Raw genomic sequence first — 20,202 nt, 5'->3', positions numbered from 1 at the left:
AATATCTCTAGGTGTTTTTACGTGAATGTGGGTCTTTTAGATCAATTTAAGTGATTTTGATCATGTTTCACATTTTATTGTCACATACTGGCGCTGGTCTTGGTCTTGTCTCGGTCTCGATAGACTCTGGTCTTGGTCTTGTCTTGGTCTCGGGTTAGGTGGTCTTGAACACAACACTGGAATGTGGCAATGTAAAGCTGGTCTAAGTTAGTGTGTTTCAACAAATGAAGAAAATAGCTTTGATAACTCTTGCACAAAAACTTTATTTAATGAAATATCATGATCAAACTAGCCTCCAGATGTTTTACAACCACCTGTCAAGGTTTGGGACTATGACTTAAAGCTAAAGTCTTTTGGAAAAACAAAAGTAAAAACCATATAAATATGCGTATCTAGATGTTCAAAGACTCCAGACGAATAAATGAAAAACACATTCGGCTTCAAACATAATCGGACTCAGTACAAAAGAGAACTGAGCAAACAAGTTACCACTTCAGGCAAGAGCAAGGAGTACAGATGAGATATGAGGATGAAGCACACAAGGTGACTTCAGTCCTGTTTGTCTGTGCATTGCAGTTAGGGGGGGGGGGAGACAAAGGGACACAGGAAGAAGGAAAGATGCAGAGAAGAGACAGGGTGTGGAGGAGATAGAAGAGGAGGGTGAGTGGTGCCTGTGTGGCGTGAGAAAGTCCTGTGTTTGTGGTCTGTTGATAGGCTGGTGAAGCTGAGGAAGGCTCGGCACCACAGACCAGAGGGATTTACAGTGCTTTGCCTCTTCCTCTGTGGGAGCAGTGTGTCGGCCACCGTCACTACAGACCCTCCTGCCCCTGCCTCATACCCCCTGCAACTACAGCTTTACAGTTTATAACAAATCCCCCTAACTTCCCCGTGAAAGGCTGTCTTTATAGAAAGAGGACCAGACCCCAACAAAGGCATTTCAATTTACCCCCTTAGCCGAAACATAATCTGTTTGGGTTTTTTTATACAACGTTTGCTTGATTTTTTTTTAAACAAAATCCTCCCTCCCATCACTCTATGCCACGAGTTCAGCAGCTTGGGAGAGACTGCTGTGGCATGGCTGTCAGATGGTGGAGGGAGGGACTCAAAGGCAAGCGATGGACAGCTAGCCTTGTTGTGAGGTTCATGGCTGCCTGAAGCCATGTGGACATAACTCAATCTTCACATCGGACCTTCCTACAAAAGCACGGTCTTCTACGGCATGCAGCGACAAGGTCTAAAGACATGTTGGCCAAAAGACATGTCATATCTACGTGTTGGTCTGTGCTTTTCACCACTGCTCCATCAAAGAATTCATTGAAGAAATTTCTAAAATTTGAGGGCAAACTGTCCAGTTTCAGTATCTACATGAACATTGTACAATTAGGAATGTCGGACAACGTTTTCATTATGTAGTAATTTCTTGAGCTCAGGGGGAGTCTGTTTCAATATGAAACTGCATTCCAAGAAATATCCACTCAAAATTACTTTCTAGCAAAAACAATGAACCATATTAATGTGTGTCCATTTTTTTCCCTCTGCCCAACATTTATTCCCCCGTGTTGAGACAATTTATAAAATAACAGAGTACAGTGAAAAACTCATGTTAACTCCTTTTAATTAACTGCCCATTTTCTCCCCCTGAATGTGCCGAGAGAACACAGCAAATAAAAAGAAAGTGCATTTGCATGACTGAGATACATTTCACCCACTGTTTTGTGGTCCTTCTGTGGATATTTTAATGCTAAATCAGGGATAAAAGAGTCAAACAGAGAATTAGGCACAGACAATTGTTGCGTAAGGTTTTTTCTTTTTTGATGTTGAAAGAGATTCCTTAAAGGCAAGCACCCCTCAAGATGGAGAAAGTGCTTACATGCAAGGCTTATTCAGACATCTGTTCTTATTCGTTGGCTCAACCACAATGAAAGTGGTTCATGCAAGAATCCTAATTGCACACAGACTGGACAAAAAAACAAAACAAAAAAACCCCAGAAGGAGTTTGTATTTCCACAGCAACTGTTCCAAGACAGATATGAAAGGGGACTGAAATTATGAGACAGAAACATCCTGAATAGTAGGATGGCCTAAAAAGTACATTTATGGCTGTTCAAAGTTACAATTACTAAAAGCATTTTGCTGGAGAACTGCTTTCAGGGCCTTTTTAAACTGTTTAGCCTGATGGAATATTGTAGAATATATACCTCAGTACAACTCTTTCTTCACATTTACAATTCTCTATTCCTCTGTTAGCAAAGCAAACTAAAAGCAATGAGTCCTGGACCAAAGTTCTGCACAAAAACACATTTAGTAAGAAAACAACAACAACCAAAAAATAAAGTTAAAACACACAGAAATTCCTGATTAATTCATGTAATCCAGTAAATACACAAGTAATTGAACCGGATTAGTATTTCTTGAAGGAATACATATTGCCTGTCGCTTTGAATGCAGAAATTTCAAACTAAGATCTTGAGTAGTCTGTTAGTGTTCGGGGTGTTTGATGGGGATGCCCTCCAGCTACTATCACACCAAACTTCAGCTCAATATCTATAAAACTGACTGAGTTGTAGCCCTTTTTTGCGTTTACTAAGGCTAATTAGCTGTGGCGACTATCTTGACTGGAGTTGACTCCAAAAGTTAATCAGTTATAGACGTGTATCCAGTAAATACTTTGGGTTTCTTAAAAATCTGTCCAATGGTTCATGAGATATTGAGCTAACAGACAAGCAAACAAACACGTGCACACACAGGCACTTACATTATCGCCCACTTTCATGGCAGCAATCTAAGAAATACTGAGCGCACTCCTAAGCAGTAGAAATGGCCGACCCACAAAGAGCAGCACTGTTGAGTGAAGACAGTAAAAACCCCTGCCCAGAGGGTGAATGTCAGCCACTTCCTGGGCCATAAGTCAGTATGTAATGGTATGGCAGGGAGATGGATCATCTTTTTATATTCAACTGAAATTAGATCAAATTTTAGAAGAAAATTTATGTTAATTTAATCTTAGACGAAACAATGTTTTCCTTATAAAGCTGTACAACTGTGTGTACTTCTCTTCATCACAGCCCAGCTTCATCTATGCATTTCCTTTTTGGTTGTGAACACAAAGCAAAGTTTGCTTACAAATGTTCACTGCTGACAAAATTAGTACATATTTTTTTAAGCAACTAGTTTTATTGAGCCTGTTGTGGTTATTTTCTTTTAAAAGAGGCTCATCTGAACTCTTTCACCGTCCCCTCTGAGCAGCAAACGGGAGCCGAGAAACTGAACTCTGATATCTTAATTTGTACATAAATCCAAAATCAAAGCACAAAGCGTGACTTGTGATAAGTTTATCAGTCGCTGGCACCGACTCACAGTGACAAAATGCGAATCTTGTTATGAAGGGGTCAGACTGATGAAAACTATCATACACAAACAAACACACAATCCAACTATCTCCTTTAATTTTCTCCCTCAAGGTTTATGATAACAATAAAAAAGCAATCTTCTTGGGCATTTTTCAAAAAGATGTTACTGTTACACATAATTGTTACCATTTTGTTGCACCATCCACAAAATGTGATTAAATGGTCACAGTTTGAAGCATAGCGTCATAATATTAGTCATTATAAATAATAAAAAAATAACATTACAAATGCTGTCAATTAAAAAAGGAAAAAAAAAATGAGACATTTATGTTTTGGCCATATTGCTTAGCATTACAAATGACTTGAAATGTCTCGTCTAAAACCGGGAAGGAATATGCATGAGGATCTGGTTAACAATCTGTCCAAATGGCACCAATTCATTTTAGTCAACACATTTGTACAAGAACCACAGCATCACTCCTCTTTAGTATCCCACATATAATCAAGTCGACAGGCTAAAGATGCTGATGTACGGCTGCACCGCGTCAGCTGCTCATGAGATGCAATGTGAGCTCGGCTACAGAGAGAGAAGCCTGGCTCCTCAACGTAATTACAGCCTTAGTGAATAGCTTGGAAATGACAGGCAATTAGTGCCTTAGACAGTATGGTACTGAGGAGGACACTTACTTCAAGCATGGATAGCTACTAGAAGTGCAGATCAAAGATCCATCACAGTGACAACAAGCAGATTCACCATCATTGTAAACAAAACAGGTGGCCGAACAAAAACGCAAAACTGGCAATTCAGCCGCATTAGCTCAACTTATGAGGTTTCCATAATAACACTCGAGCCTGAGGGAGATTGGACTAATACGAGCAGATTGTTAATTACACTTTTCACGAGCACTCAGCCTTTTCAGATGATGTGCGATCCTGAAACAAAACCAAATCTCCATCCTGGCTGAAGTGCACTGGAGGCTGTGTTACAGTGTCTCATTAACAGGCTGGACAGACCGCTGGCCAGTCCCACATCAGGACAGGAACACAACAGGAGAGGGGCACCGACAAAACAAGAGAAGAAGAAAGAAAAAAATAGAGAAAAGAAATGTTTTTAGGTATGTCTGTAGACAATAAATAACTTGAACTGGAGATAAAATGGTAACTATAGTAAGCATCACTCTAATTTCCAGTAACATTAATAAATAAATGAAATTAGATGGGGGTTTGGGGGGGCATGCTGGACCGTTTTTTTTTAAATAATCTCATTGTAACAAGTTTTATGCTTTTATTGGAACCTTTTGAAAATAATCAATGGATGTACATACTCTATGACATTAGCCAAAACAAAAATGTCTATAAAACTCAGTAAATTTGACAGATATTGAGCTAAAATTTGATGTAGAAGTAGCTGAGAGTCATTCAAAACACGTACTCTGAGTGTCACATCTGGTGACATTGTATGAGACTGTGCATAATGTTATTTTCAAAGTTTGACCAAAGCAGCTACAACTCTGTCATTTCTAAACATAAGACGATCTTAGTCCAAACCTCTGGCATGTAAGGGGACAGAAGAGATGTAATTCTTCAAGAAACGCTCCTTTAATTTTCACAATTACTCAGCCGAGAGCAGAATTGTTACTGTAACGGCATGTTGGTCAGATTGCCTCTGGTGGTGCTTCACAAACAGGAAAAGAAAAAAAAAATCAACCCAATGACCTGCAAAATTCACCCTGTGACAGCAGACACTGCGATGAGGAGAGTTTTCCACCTCTAACTTAGCAGGATTTTAAATAATCTTCATAGTCAAACTGCACTCCCTTTAAACTCTTTTGTCCCCTTTTATGTTGGTTCAGACTCGTTCACTCTCTAGGCTTTTTTTTTTTTAATCTGCACCCCTCCATTCTAAACACTACTTAGACTTAATGGATGGAACAACTTAACGACTGTGGATAAAATCACAGTCTGGTTGCTTTTATTGTGAAACTTACGAGGCGCCTTGCCTTTGACTAGGCTTGTCAGACTGCAGAAGGCATATGGGAGAAAGTGAATTAATAGCTGTAGCAGATATTTTTAACAACTACCTTAAAAACTAACATTGACTGAGAAGAAGCACCTTAACTAAAAGGTAAAACAAAAAGGCAGAGTAGCACTCGTGGGAAATGGGTAATTGAGCAGAACATACCCTAATGTTCTGGAGAAACACTGCCTTCAATTCTCCCTGCAGAGGATGAATCACACTATTGTCTGAGTCACTAAATTACATAAGTGCTATGAAAAACTCACTCAGTTCAATTGCTTTTCAGAAAAGGGCACAAATTGGATGACCACGGCTCGAGTGAATGAATTAGGTGTTGCACACTTTTGACGAAATTGCTCAAGTTCTGAGACTGCTGTTATTTGCACAACTAAACCTAGGGTTTTCCTTTGCTCTGAACATTTCGGAAACATTTATTTTAGCTGAGTTTCTCCAACCCTTATTAGGAAAAAAAAGCTCAGTGGTCAGGAATTATTTCTCAAAGGTGGAAGAGAATGTTGCAGGAAAACTGATCGAACACTGATCACTCCAACCATAAACTAAAGATTTTGCAGTAACACTTTAATTTCACCTTTTTCCATAACGGTTTACAATATGGAGAAATAGTTGAAAGCAACAATGTCTTCTTACCCATAGCTACCTCAATCATTTTCGGTCCCCAACGCCATATGTTAATACTTTTATTGTTTTTCATCCACGACAACATGTCCCCCTTAAAATGTGGCGCCAGGCTGCTTGCCTCTGCACGTCAGGCAACGGTGAAAATACTTGTGGCATGACAGATGTAAGGCGTGGCACCAAGCAGATGGTAAAAATCACCATCGCTGCCTGGGTATAAACAAAACGGACGGAGAGTTTACGGATGGATAGGCTGACAGATGAAAGAGGTTGAGAGCGAGCTCTCGGAGGCTGCAAAGGTCCCTCAAGAGTCCAGACAAGAGCAGACACATCCCTGAGCATTCAGACTAAACAAAGCCACAGAAAAGGAGCAATAATTCAGCAGTGAAGTGTCCTCTCTAGAAAAAGGCCATAACCTGCATCTTTTCAGGCTCAAATAAAACTGAGCATTGTGTTGAGGTCCCTTGAAAGCTAATTAAGGCATGCAATTTTTTGTGTCCTCCGCAGAAACTAAATAGTGACCATAAAAGGAAACAAGAAAAATAAATAAATCAACGCTGTACAATGCTAATGACCAAGTAAAACTGATCATTCTCAATATGGAAAGAACACAAGGGCTAAGAACACAACCCTGCAGGGTTCTATGTGGGCATACTCACAGATATCTGGCGATTCATCTGAGCCATCTGGACAGTCCTTCTCTCCATCGCAGCGCCAACCTTTGGAGATGCAGGTCACCTGGTCCCTACAGGCAAACTGCTTCGGATTGCAAGTCTTGGGCGGGTCATCAGATTTGGGAGCTGAAAAACAGTAGTGCATTATCAGAAAAAAAAAAACTATTAATAATTTGACAGATAATTATTTTTAATAACAAAGACATCATTGGGTTCTTTTTTATAAACGTGCAGCTAAATTAGTAAAGATCTTAACTTGGTAGCTTGGAGCAACACATAAAAGGTCAAGCCAAGTTTAAATTGATGATGTTTGTGTATGAAAACACTCACATGCACACCAACTTTCAAAAAAAAAAAAAACCTCTACAAGTCCACAACCAACAGTAGTGCCTTGTATTTCAGGGTTTGTTTGTTGTCTCCCCTTCTTTAAGCTTACATTCAATTTCTCTCTGCTTTTTTAATTACTCTTAAGGTGTTTTTCAGCCTTAACCACAAAGGCTCTTTCATGTGTCACAGCTAAGATGTAACTGGGCATTCAATCACCGTCTAGCCCATGGGAAAGTGCAGAGCACGGCAGTTCTGGGCAGCGAGTCAGCACAGATTGTTGAAGTGTACCGCGGGCTAGCAGCGCCGCAGCAACACCCGTGACCCACCAGACGTCTGACACCGTTGCCACAATTTCACCTAAAAAAAAAAAAAAACGATGCTCAAAAGTATCTTTTCCTACTTGTGCAGCGGCTGAATTTGGTAAATACTGTTTGAACGGGCAACCCAGTACTTTTACAGCAGCACTTGGTGGAACCTGGTCACACCTCCGATTTATTTTTCTAGCTGATAATGAGGGACACAGAGTCAAAGTGAGTCTTATTTTAAGATTTTTTTTTATGAGGAGCATTGATCATTTGGTTAAATAAAACATTTATAATCAATGCCTTAGCATCAGCATCTGCAGTTTTATTACAGCAGTTGAGATACATTAAGGAAAAAGAAAACAACCATGCAGTGTTAAAAGGGTATGCTGTGATGTTTTGTGTCAGATGACAACTGCAGGTTCTCCTCGCACAAACAGCCGAAAGTGCAGCGATGACAACAGAGAAAGCGAACCCAGCTGACGGTTTCCTCGAGATGACAACATCTTGAGTTCTTACTTGGAAGCGGTGCTAATTCATAATAATTATATCAGCTGTTTGTCAGGCTCAAATGTTTATCGTTTAGTACTTTCAACGGACCACATCTGCTGTCAGCATGTTTTTTGCAAATATTGCATGAGCATGTTGGTTTCCTTACGTCACTGTAAAGGGCAGAGGACTGGATAAAACTTCCGCGAGCTTTAACACTGGAGTAACAGAATGAGTGACAGAATGCAGTCGCTCTTAGATCCTCTGAAGGTTTTTCCCTTTACTCTGAATGAGTAGTGAAGGAAAGCATACAGCTAAGATTGCAAAATTGGATTTTTAATTAAATCTGGTAAGGTACAGATTCTTTCAGCGTTTTAAAACAGTACAAGTGCTAACATGTTTTAAAGCTCCAGTGTAAGCAGTGAAATCTGTTTATCCACGGAGCTTGTTTTCATACAGTTTATTTAAACTGACCCTAAATGGAAACTAACGCTGTTATTATGAACAAGAAGTTCAAGTCAAACCATAACTCCAGGTAACGCCTGCTGTCATTGTACAAAATAATGAAAATATGTTGCCAAATATACTCAAAAAGGAAATGCCTCCTTTCATTTTTGTGGTATAATATAGTCAGTATTTAAATAATAATAAAAAAAGAACCACAGTGGTCATGTCATTGGAGGAGCTTGTTGTTGTTGTACTGTTGCTCTGGGAAGGACGGCACTGAAGGTCTCATTGTGATTCTCTGCAGGAACTGAGCCCTCCCTCGCCTTGGATGACTTGCCTTCCTATGTACTTGGCAGGCAGGGAGGTGTTCAGGGTGGGTGGTGGAGGGGAGCACCGCGAGAGGGCTGAGATGTGACTGAAATTACAAGAGCACGAAGCTAGTGTTTCATTGCAATCACGTCCCAAACGACTGTCAGGCTAAGGTGGTTAGACCCTGGTTCTTGTTTATGTGACGGTTCGTGTGCGAGAGGTGGGGGTGTTGAACAATGCCAACGAGTACCATCTTTTTTTTTGTATACACAATTAGGCGCTAAAGAGCTGCATGGCTCCGATTACAACCTGCCCATTATATGAACAGAATCCTGATACTTGAGGAGATTAACAGACAGTGTTGCGTTTCAAAATTTAGAGCATCAGAATAACTCCAGTGTTCTGTTTGCATAATGCCAGGCGCGAGGTTTACAAGTGCTGCCGCAGGATAAGATTTAAACCCAGTTTTTTTTTTACTTCTTTTTTCAGAGAAGTCATAAAGATGGGATGCCAAATTTGTGATACGAGTGAGAGCTGCACAGGAATGGACAAACCCTAACCCCAACAGATTTTGCTGATTAGATTGGCTTTTGTTCCCAGTGTACAAGGTCCTGCAACATTTTGAATCGTAGTAAAAATACATACTGTGCCTGTGATTATTTATTATCCTTTTTTTTTTTTTTCCAACCAGACAAATTCCATTGAGATCTCTTTTTCAATGAAGGCCTGAGCCTGAAGGCAGCCTAACATGCATGTTTTCAGACTGTGGGAGGAAACCAGAGTGCCTGGAGAAAACCCACGCAAACACGAGGAGAACACACAAACTCCACATAGAAAGATCCCCGGTCCAACCCGGGGCTTGAACCAGAACCTTTTTCCTATGAGGCAACAGTGCTAACCATTAATCCATCATGCTGCCATTATGTTGTAGCATAAGACAATTGCCATTTTACCACTTCCCCTTACTACAGAATGCTACCTCTACGTTTTGGGCATTCATACAGAGTGGGGAGGGGTTGGGGTTTTTACCATGCTTCTGGGAATTAGGGTAAAGCGTAGGGCTATCTGGATCTTCATACAAAGTTTTATTTTTAGGGGCACACTTGAAACAAAAGGTTAAGACCTTGGAAATAACACATTTTATGAGAGTATCTTTATTGAAAAAAGTATTACTACCTCAAAAACATTGGCAATGTCTAGTTTGATGTATTGTATTGGCATCTCTATTATCTATTTACAACAATAAAATATAGCAAAAATAAAAAATATAGGGTCATATTTATTCATTTTATTTTACTGGGACAGTAACCCCTGTGATGTCTAGTTTGGTGTATTATGCTTAGTGTCAAGGAAATTCTTTGTAAACAAACAAATAAACAGATGTATGCTAACATCTTTTGCAAGCTAGATAATTGGCTTTTCTTGGTCTTTATGACCATATTTAATTTGAGCCTGTTCACATAAAAGGAATCTGGGACACAAATCGACTTCTTCAGTGTATACTCCATGTCAAAATAGAATATTTTACCCACTATTCTTTGAAACTTCCAATTAATTGTCATGAAGCAGGGGTATCACCAGGAAATGGGGTTTGGCCCGAATTTTTCTTAACAACCAAAACCAGCCTTGAGCTGAAATGAGTTACAGCATTGAACCCTTTGCTATGTGAAGGCATTCCTTTGAACTTTGATTTCTGTGTGAAGCAGCTGGGCTGAATGGCTTGTTCCTTATGAGCAAGCATAAAACTGAAAATAAAACATTGTGGGTTCTAATTATATCATCTTTTTTTTTTTTTTTTTTTACACACCAGCATGAAATGGCCACAGAGGGAGAACCTCGAAGCTTAATTGGAGGTTGTGGTTGAGGACTTTGGGAAAGACAGACAGCCCTCCACTTCAGCAGTTCCTCTTTCAAAGCCAAGTGAAATATCTCGTACAGAGATGTGAGTTATTAATACAAGTTGCAAACACATTCATTTTTCTCCAAAGGTTCTGCCAAAGTGCTTACAAATTTGAGAAGGTTCAAATTCTATGGAAATGTCGAGTTCATGTAAATTTTTCTGCCAAAGTGAATAAGAAACATCAATTTAGTTCACTTCCACTGAGCCAAAAGCAAACACTAATGCCATTAAAGCAGCATACATATTCTTCTTACATGAACCCACAGAAGCTCGATGTCTACGTTCCTTCTAATGATGACATTTCAACAAACATTTCAACAGAAGCAGCTTCCTCACACTGCTGGGACTAAATTGTAAAAACTTCTACAGTTGGTACATGTATTTAACCACAAAACACATGAACTGTTTAAACCAAAATCCTGAATGCTTCTGTTTCAGGTGAAGCACTACGACTAGATTGAGGCACTGGCTAATTGTCAACAGACACAACGAACTACACGTGTTCATCAAAAGTGATCACCGCTCCCATCCAGAAATGGGCTCTTTTTTAAAAATTTACCTGAATTTTGCTTATTGGCACGACAGGAAAGTAGCAGGGCAAGACGCTAACTAAAGCAAAGATGAATGGCTGGTTCAGAATAGCACGCAGAGGCATTAAGACCAGCCTGTTCACTTTAAATCAGCTGCGTGGAAAGATTTCCTGGTCATGATCCACAGCAGCAGTGGAGGGTCATGAGAGTCGTGCCATTTGAAACATCCTATGGCAGGCCATTTGCGTATTAAAAGAAAAAAAAAAAAAGCTTTTCAAATCACTGAGGGAAAAATACATTGGATCCCCAACAACACAGTATAAATTGGTTATTTGGCACACAGATGGCTAACAATCAATTTTAGACAATCTGATTTAAACTTATGTGTATAAAGAACCTGTCTACAGAATCCTTTTTTTTAACTAAAGTATCGTAAAACAATGCTTTTCCCACACTTCACCACAAAACATATACTCATCAGCAACTAATTTTAAAACTTGCAGAATGATGAAAAGTTTGCTGCCTAGATTATTGAGGGTTGGGAGGAACTAAAACATCTAATATATAAATACTAAAGGTTTTCAGACAGTTAGACGTGTTCCATTCTTTTATGATCCTGAATATAAACACAGACTGTGCAGAGCTAAGTTTCCTTTTATAGGAAAGAATGACACAATCAAAGTTTTTGAAGAAATGAAACTTTTAGCTCCCTGTTTTTAACTCACGTAGGAACTGTCTGGTGTGACTTACTTACAAAAATAAAAAACAGGAAATAAATTGTTATTTAAAGACAGCAAATAGGAATGCTGAGAAAGCCAACCGAACCATCAACAGAGACCAGTATTCCATCAATGTTTTATTTATTTCATTTATTCATTTTTGTCTGAACACTTTCTTGGAAGGAAAAGAAAAATCAAGGACAGCCATTCGGGATTTCTGTGCCAACACACACACACAAAAGTAAAATATATACTTCTATGTTTTCCTTGTTATGTTTCTCAAACCAAGAAATAATTGTAAAGTAATGTGCTAACTGGACAAAAACAAATCTCAAGATTTTTTTTCTGGACTTAACAAGTAAGGAACCCTACGTGGGACTGATGACCATACTGCCTTACAAGCTCCTCCACAACTTTGTCACAAACAGTTTACTTAAGAAATGTTTAAATCCTAATATGTGACTGTAAATCCTCAAGTTACTTCCTGGAATGTGGATGTAGAGGACTTGGTTTGACTTTAAGCATGCTGCCAGCCCTATAACACACTTACTGTATTTCCTTATGCAGGTCTGCTGGGCCTCATCGCTGTCTAAACAGTGCACATGAATTGCCCTCAAGCGCTCTGCATAACAGAAGGCCTTACACATGAGCGAAGGAGGAAATGCATAAATGTAGACAAAGCCTTATAGAAATGTCCCTCCCTTGAGCCTGATAAAGCAGTTTCAAGGCTGCCTGTTCATCCACAAGGTGTAATTTAAGCGTCGCTCTGTTTTTACTCTTTGGGATGGTACGGGGACGGGGCGGTTGAGTGAACGACGTTGTGGCAGACCCCGATTCAGCAGCCAAGAGATGGAAGCCTCCACACAGACACCAACACCAGCTGGGATGCAACACTGACCCATTTTTCCTCTTCCTGCCTGAATATGGCCATCTGACTCCACAGATCAACTCCAGATCCATGCAGCGCATTCCAGCACCTTCTAATTGGTTTCATGTGTGTAACCCTGCCTTAAAAAAGGCAGAGCGGTATGAAGGAACGGTTTGCTTTCAAATTTAAGAGAAAAGCTTCTGAGGTTTTATGATGTAGGAAGTTGTTTTTGACTCTGGTATTTATTTTGTGAGTTTGATTTATTCCAAACTGACACATCGCCATGATTATGACTGTGAAGTTTAGAGGTCTTGATATATGAATTTAACTTTTGTTTCAGTAGCACAGCGCCTTACACCGAGCACATATATGAGTACATCGTGCACCCAATGACCTTGCAGATCTAGAGACTGAGCAACAGAGCATGGATTTTATTAAATGCCTTTAAAAAAACACCAACATATAGGAGAATGTGAATTGACGTGAAGGAGTAAATAAAGGCAAAAATATTAATAATGACATGAGAAAGGACTGTTTCTCATCAACCATAACCCCCAACCCTTTCTGGTCCTCTAGTGTGGAGCTCAGATCTTCCAGATTTGCAGAAAAAAGTGAAAAGGAAAACAAACTGACAAAAGTAAGCAACTAGATCCCTTGTGTCAGGTTTGAAAGAAGTCAAATTCCACTGGACTGAATTTAGCTAAATTTCACTATTGGTTACCCCACATTTAAAGCAGATAGTTTTAACCATATTTACCTAAATTAGAGTGTAAAAGAGTATGAAAATGCTTCCATGTGATCAATACCATCTAATTCATGACAACTCACTAACCCTTTCCAGTAACTATTAAGCAACCTCTCAAAATGACACTGTGCAGTACCCACGCAGTGGAAACTATCCGTTTTATAAGGCAAGTCATAGGTAGGCACGAAACCAGCAAAACCAGCTCACAGTTCAGACTTTTTTAAGCCATGTGCTTAAAAGGATTAACATGATTAAATAGCAGAGTTTGTACAATTGTGACACCTCCCAACAAAAGAGTGCAGCTTTACCTCGGAGGTAACCGGACGGGGCTCTGCAGGAGCTCACAGTAAAATACAGTCCAGAAGAAGGCACGCAGAGTGAGTGGGATTGTTAGAAATAAATTTGAAACAGGCTCATTTTGGCTGCCAGTAGAGGGGTTGTTCTACACCCATCCTGAAGACTCTACATAGCGCAGCAATGTGCAAACCGCAGATAAACAGTCAGCCCAGATTCGGCTATTATCAAAACAGAATATGGGAGCCTCAAAATGAAGGCTGGACCACATTAACTGAGGCATTCTCTGCAACTCGGAGTCTTGTAAATACTGGTTTAAATCTGCCTTTCAAAGCTTCCAGGGAAAGCTAGGAATGAGAACCCAATTTAGTATGCTCCTAAACGAGATGATTTACTTCAGTGGAAGGGTGATTGGTGCTGGGATGTAATGATAGTGACTCCCCTCATTAGAATCACTCTAAAAAAGGTAGAAAAGAGTAATGATTTTGGTTTAATAATTGCTAGGAACGGCTCACACAAAGAAGAAGCTGATGTTTACTTTGGGCCTTTAATGATGATCTCTTTGTTTTTAAGTCAAATTATAAACTTTTCATGGCTGACCTTTAGACCTTCTGTAAAAAGCAGCTAATATGACAATGCCAGCAGGGGTGAGTCAGTGTTTCTAATGAGCAACTTTTTCTATCAAATAAAAACGAACAGAAATGATTATTTCTGACTTTAATGTTGGACTCCAAGCAACATACTGTTTTATTGCTAAGAACACCACAACCAACAGGACGTCTGTACTTACATAGAGGGCAAAAAGTTTTCAAACTGAAACTGTTCAACATACAGCAGGAACATGAAACTGTGAGACCAGCAGGATTCTTTTTTCTTTATCGTCTGTCATCACGAAAGGAGATCATGTAATTGTCTGTATGCGAGTGTGTGTCTGTTTCTTAGCATAATTTCTCATGAACCACTGGACAGATTTTAATCAAACTCTTATAAAGTAATTATTGGACATACATCTACAGTTGATTAACTTTTAAAATGAACTCAATTCAAGATGGCCGCTACAGCTGATCAAATAAACACAAAAATGGCTATAACCCTGTCAACATTACAGATGTTGACCGTCAGTCACAACACATACTCCTAGCACTGCACATTGCTCAATATTTCGAATAAAACATCAACTTTTGGCACCAACCCTGTCTGTCTGTTAGCAAAAAATCTTGTGAACCAATGGGTTGGTTTTAATGAAAACCCCAGAAATTAATCAACGGACATACTGTACATGTATAGTTTAGTTTTAGAATCAACCTATTTGTTGGTTTTAAACTAGACTAGGTGAAAAAAAAAATTAATCGTGCATTCTTTGAAGGAATGCATATCGCCCGCTGCCTTTGTCCAAAGTTTTAAACAAAGATCTTGTATGTTCTGTAATGGGAATGACTGTCGGCTACTACCACACCAAATTTTAGCTCAATATCTAGAAAACTGTCTGAGTTATAGCAAGTTTTGTGTATCTATCCACTGTGGCAGCCATCTTGAATTGAGTTAACTCCAAAAGTCGTACAGTAGATGTCCATCCAAGGATTATTTGCTGAGAGTTTTATTAAAATTAAAAATTCAGCCAGCGCATCATGAGATATTTTGCTAATGAAATGACTATGTCACTCACTTGTCATGGCGGCAGGCAATAAATAAATGAACTGGGTGACGTCTTACTAGCATCTGGGGTCAGACCAAGTGAGACAATTTATTAAGATGCAAATTTTTTGACACTTTTATTTTTGTGCTCAGCATGCCTCCTTTTGATCTAGAGCTTGTTATATTTTGAATGTGAATAGTGCACCGCTGTTTCCCTCAACACGGGCACAGTAAAAGTTCCAATGAGAAGAAGCTCTGTGACTCTGATTAAACAGCTTTGACACGTTGCAGGAGAGCATGAAATAATTGAAACCCCATCTCCATACGTCTGACGCTTTTCTGCTGATCGGGTGCGAAGGCAATCGATTCTTTCGGTCGAGTCGAACGCAAACAACGCCATCGATGTCTGAGTGTGCAAGAGCTGGAAAGGTTGAACAGGCCCAAAACATAAAGAATAGCAAAGCCCCTCCAAAAACAAGAAAAGAAAAATATATCTAAATAGGTTCAACAAAATGTAAAAGCAAAAATATAACTTTAAATCATGTTGACTCTGGACTTGAACAAAAAGTTCAAATCTACAGCAGACTTGATTCATTGTCTGGAAAAACAAGTGAATCTTAAAGGGCTGAATTAAGATAAACCTACACTTCCTGCTGTAATTAAAGAAGCCAGTGCATTCCTTTTTAGGATCATAGGTTTTAAAGTGGGTAAATAGTGATGTAGCTCGCAGAAAACACCAATTACAGCAAACCCCTGCAATTCAGTCAACAAACACCGCCGTCTCTGTCTCACGCCTACAATATGTGGGCAGGAACGCACAGACGCTAATGCTGACCTGGTTTTACCTTCTTGTCACGGCTGATTGCGACGGAGGGGAGGAAATCAAGGGATAAAAGCGGGATCTATTCTCAGACTGAAGTCAAAAATCCCCATCTGCTATCATCATTTCACTGTTGTTTTCACTCAGAGCGGAGGATCAAAATACAAAACACCTGCACGCAAGCTTTATATAAATTATCCCACAGATGCCAAAGGGTGAACACCTAGCTTTATTTTTCCCACAAAATCTTCTGTTTACCCAATATTTCTTTGTGTGGGGTGGGGGTGTGGGGTGGGGTGGGGGGCGAAAAAAAAGTGTTGGCAAGTCATTTTGGTGTTTTATTGAAGTCATCTGATATGTTTGTGATGCGGATGAACAGAATTACAATAACAACTCCCCAGTGAGCGCCACTTGAAAAGGTCCAGGAGAGTCCTTTTATTCAGCTGAATTTGTATGAAGGCTGTTGAATTTTGGAGGCGGGTGTTTCCAGACGATTCGGAGGTGGGTGGCGGGGGGGGGGGCATCAAAAAGAGGGTTGGTGCAAACACACGGCACGCCTCAGGATTCCAACCTCCCCAGCCTCTGACCCACACCGAAATGTCTAACTGACAGGATTATCCCGAGATAAGGACTTTCTAACAATATAAACACTGACGTCCACTTAAATCTGCACCATTTAGGCTGATTAACTGTGACACATGATGTTCTCAAAACTATAAATACAGTAAGTTACAGGCAGGTTTTAAAATGACATCAATATAAGTTATGGTTTCAACCAGCTATAATGATCCATGTGTCATTATGGTGGCAGTTACTCACCAGTCAAGATTAAATTAACTTAATCTAATATGACCTAGTGATATCTTCACTTGTTAGCAGGATTTCTACAGATTTTACATCACAAGATCACACAATTATCTAGATTTCTTGGTACAGTTTGTTCAGTTGTTATTAGAAGCTGCTGATCTTGAGGACTAATCTTGTTTTCATGGAAACATGAAAATGACAAAGAACCTTGATATTATCTGAATTAGGGGTGCTGAAATGTACTGTTACAGTGGATAACTGTGATACCAAAATGGGTATAATGAGATCGAAAAAATTATGAGATGTGATTCTTGCCTCAGCTGGTTAAAAAAAATCACCCCAAAAAACCGCTAAACGTGAGTAATGAAGCTGCTTCTCATTTTCCACACTAAAATGACACGAAAAACGAAATAAACAAAGATTATTTGAATGATTGTCTTATTTCTTAATGTTTCAAATTTATTACTGTAAATTCACTTGGATATGATCATCATATTATTTAAAACCTGATATTCTTCCAGTCAAAATAACTGTGTTCAGCGTGTGTTTACACTTAACAAGGCTCCAAAACCCAGGTTTAAATGTGTTCAGCTTCGTTTTTGGGAAATCCAGAATTCAATTTAAAACCTGGAAAGAGTAATGTTTGACAATTTGTTTTTAAATGCTAAAAAGCAGTTTCCACGCTTTTCTGTCTGAACGCAAATCCAAACAGCATCAGTATCAGGAGTCGGTGCTGACTGCGTTAAAACGAAACAAAACAAAAACTAAGTTTGCAAAACGGTAATATTTATGCCCCTGTCATCTGAAGAAAGTCAGCTTTTCTACGTTCTTTTAAACAGAAGGTTGAGAGCTTTAAAACAAACTATTGTGGGGGGAAAAAACAAGAGTCAGATAGCTGCAAGGGGTGTTGGTTTTGTGGTTCTGCTGGTCCAAAAGAACATAACCAAATCACTCCCCTAATAAATGAAAAGCCCTGTTAGCATCCAAGCTACTGGCACCATGCTTTCTAAAATAACCACTGACAAAGTGTGGAACTTTAACAATTAGAAGCCTTCATCTCTAACAAAAACTGAAAAAAGGAGGAATTCAAGCTTCTCTAGTCTAAGTTTTTCCATTATTTTTGTAAAACTCTACAGGTTTAGGTCAAACAGAAGCAACAAACCAACAATGGGGATGTTTAGAGTTCTGTAGATCGTGAAGGACGTTCTTTTAATCTTTCTGATTTACTTCTAATCAAAATAGTTGGTTTGATATGGAATCTTTGATAACAGGGAGCAGGGATCAAATTTCTGTCAAATTTAATGAGCTACAGCCATTTTGATCAGGGTTGGTCAGCTGTGGCGGCCTCCTTGAATTGGACTGACTCAAAAAGTTAAACAGCAGTAGATGCACAAGGAATAACTACTTCTTGAAAGTTTCAATAAAATCTGCTCTGTGGATCATGAAATATTTTGCTAACAGACATACAGGGTTGACTTCAAGATGCTTAAATTTGAAGTAAAGGTTTTACACAATGAGCAGACTTGGAGCACATGTTGTGTCTGACTCTGAGCTACAGCCATGCCAAGTTTGACCACAATATCTGTAAAACCGACTGAGTTACAGCCGTTTATGTGTTTCCAAAGCTAAGGTGGTAGAGGAAGCCATCTTGAACTGTTGTGTTTTGTAATCCTAAATCTGTACAGTGGTCTATGAGATATGTTGCTAATAGAGTTGACTCTGAATACTTACTGGCAATTTTTTTAAAATAATGTCTTCCTCAATCGGTTAGTGCTCAGAATACATGCCGGGGCTCAGTCTCAGCTACTACCACACTAGGTCTTAGCTCAATGTCTGTCAAACTGACTGAGTTATAGCTATTTTTGTGGGAGCCTGGATGTGGTGGCCATCTTGAATTGTGTGGACTTCAAAAAGGTAATAATATGTTGCAGATGTACAGCCAATGATTACTTTCTGCAAGTTTTAATAGGATTTTTCCAGTGATTTGTGAGATGTTTTGGTAACAAACAGACATTTGTACACACAAACAGTAAAAAGCAACAACATCATTTGTCTTTCAGCAGTTGGAGATAAATAGGAACAAATTACGACTGGGTTTGTTTGTTTTTTTTTGGGACAAGCTGCTAGCAACAAAGCGCCCAGAGATCTAACATGAGATGAGTTCTTAACTAGGCTGTCCAACACTGGATCATCCCTTGAGTTTAGGTGTTTTGTTTCGTTTTTGTCTAAACTGAATGATTCATAGGTTGTGAGCTGAGCAAAAGCAGAGAGTGCAAATGGGTGAAAAAAAGCAGTTATTTTCCAAAAAAAAAAAAAAAAGAGTTACAAGCCCTAAGAACCATTGCTGAAGACCACTTAAAAGGATTACAAGACAGCCCGGCTCCTTGGAGGCTAAAATCATCAGAAGAAATGAGGGGCGCCCTAAGATCTGAGCTCTGCACTGTAACCGTGTGTCCACTTCACTTCACCCCCCCCTTTCAGTCCCATCTCAGTTGGATTAATGGTCTCCCTGTGTCCAGATGTTACATAGTGATGGAGGAGGAGGGTGGAGCTTGCATACTTGTGAAACCTCAGCGACAGCTTCCCTTTCTCAAGATCCTCCAAAACAGAGCGGGGCCTGTGTATGCTGCAGCATGACAAGATGTTTGCATATTTATTTTCCATTTGCACGAGCAAAACTGAACATTTACCATGTTGTTCCGGGGTGGGGGTGCAAATGGGTGCGCCACTTTCTGTTTGAAATCATAACAGCAACAATAAAAGAAAAAACTCAGCTCAACAGGTCCGCGACGCATCGTCGCAGGAGCGGTGGTGCGTTTGATGCCTCGTAATTACCGTGAGGGGTTCAGGGGCATTAAGGAGCTCCCGGGACGTTGAGAGGATAAAAGCGGGGGGTGGGGGGCTATTCATTTCACTCTCGGAAGAGAGCGCCTTTAGCTGTCACCGATAAACTGTAATTCCCAGGCAGCCCGTGAACGCTGCAAGTCTGTACAAGCCGCGCCATTAAAGAGGGGAGCAGACAGGAGGAGAAAAAAAAAAACAACAACCGCCGTTTCCATCTGCGCCAAGAAAGCGAAAACAAACACGAGGACTGATCCGAGCGCTGCTACCCTTTTTCTTTTATTATTTTCTTAGGAACGAGAGGCGTTCATTATTTTTTTATTACCATGATCGGGGGGGATTAGAAGCAGCAGGTCTGGACTGAATGGTTGCCATCAGAGCTGTGGCCTGGAAGGAGTTGGTCTGTTTGGGTTAAAATGTTGGGATGAAGACGCGCATTTTCCTCAGATTCGTGTCATGTCATGGGTGTGTGGGTGTGTGTGTGTGTGTGTG

General features: G+C 39.8%; 1 protein-coding gene across 1 annotated transcript in view; it reads right to left on the bottom strand.

Moving 5' to 3' along the window:
* lrp1ab (low density lipoprotein receptor-related protein 1Ab) overlaps positions 1-20,202 on the bottom strand; it is an 85,467-nt gene that overhangs the window by 64,782 nt on the left and 483 nt on the right. Inside the window, exon 2 of the mRNA XM_017415061.3 lies at positions 6,663-6,803. Coding sequence (XP_017270550.1) covers positions 6,663-6,803 — 141 coding nt within the window. The remainder of the gene's footprint in view (positions 1-6,662; positions 6,804-20,202) is intronic.

The sequence above is a fragment of the Kryptolebias marmoratus genome, linkage group LG8, assembly GCF_001649575.2.
Source record: "Kryptolebias marmoratus isolate JLee-2015 linkage group LG8, ASM164957v2, whole genome shotgun sequence".
Lineage (NCBI taxonomy): Eukaryota > Metazoa > Chordata > Actinopteri > Cyprinodontiformes > Rivulidae > Kryptolebias > Kryptolebias marmoratus.
The sequence above is the reverse complement of the archived record's forward strand: the minus strand, read 5'-3'. Positions and strand labels throughout refer to the sequence as shown.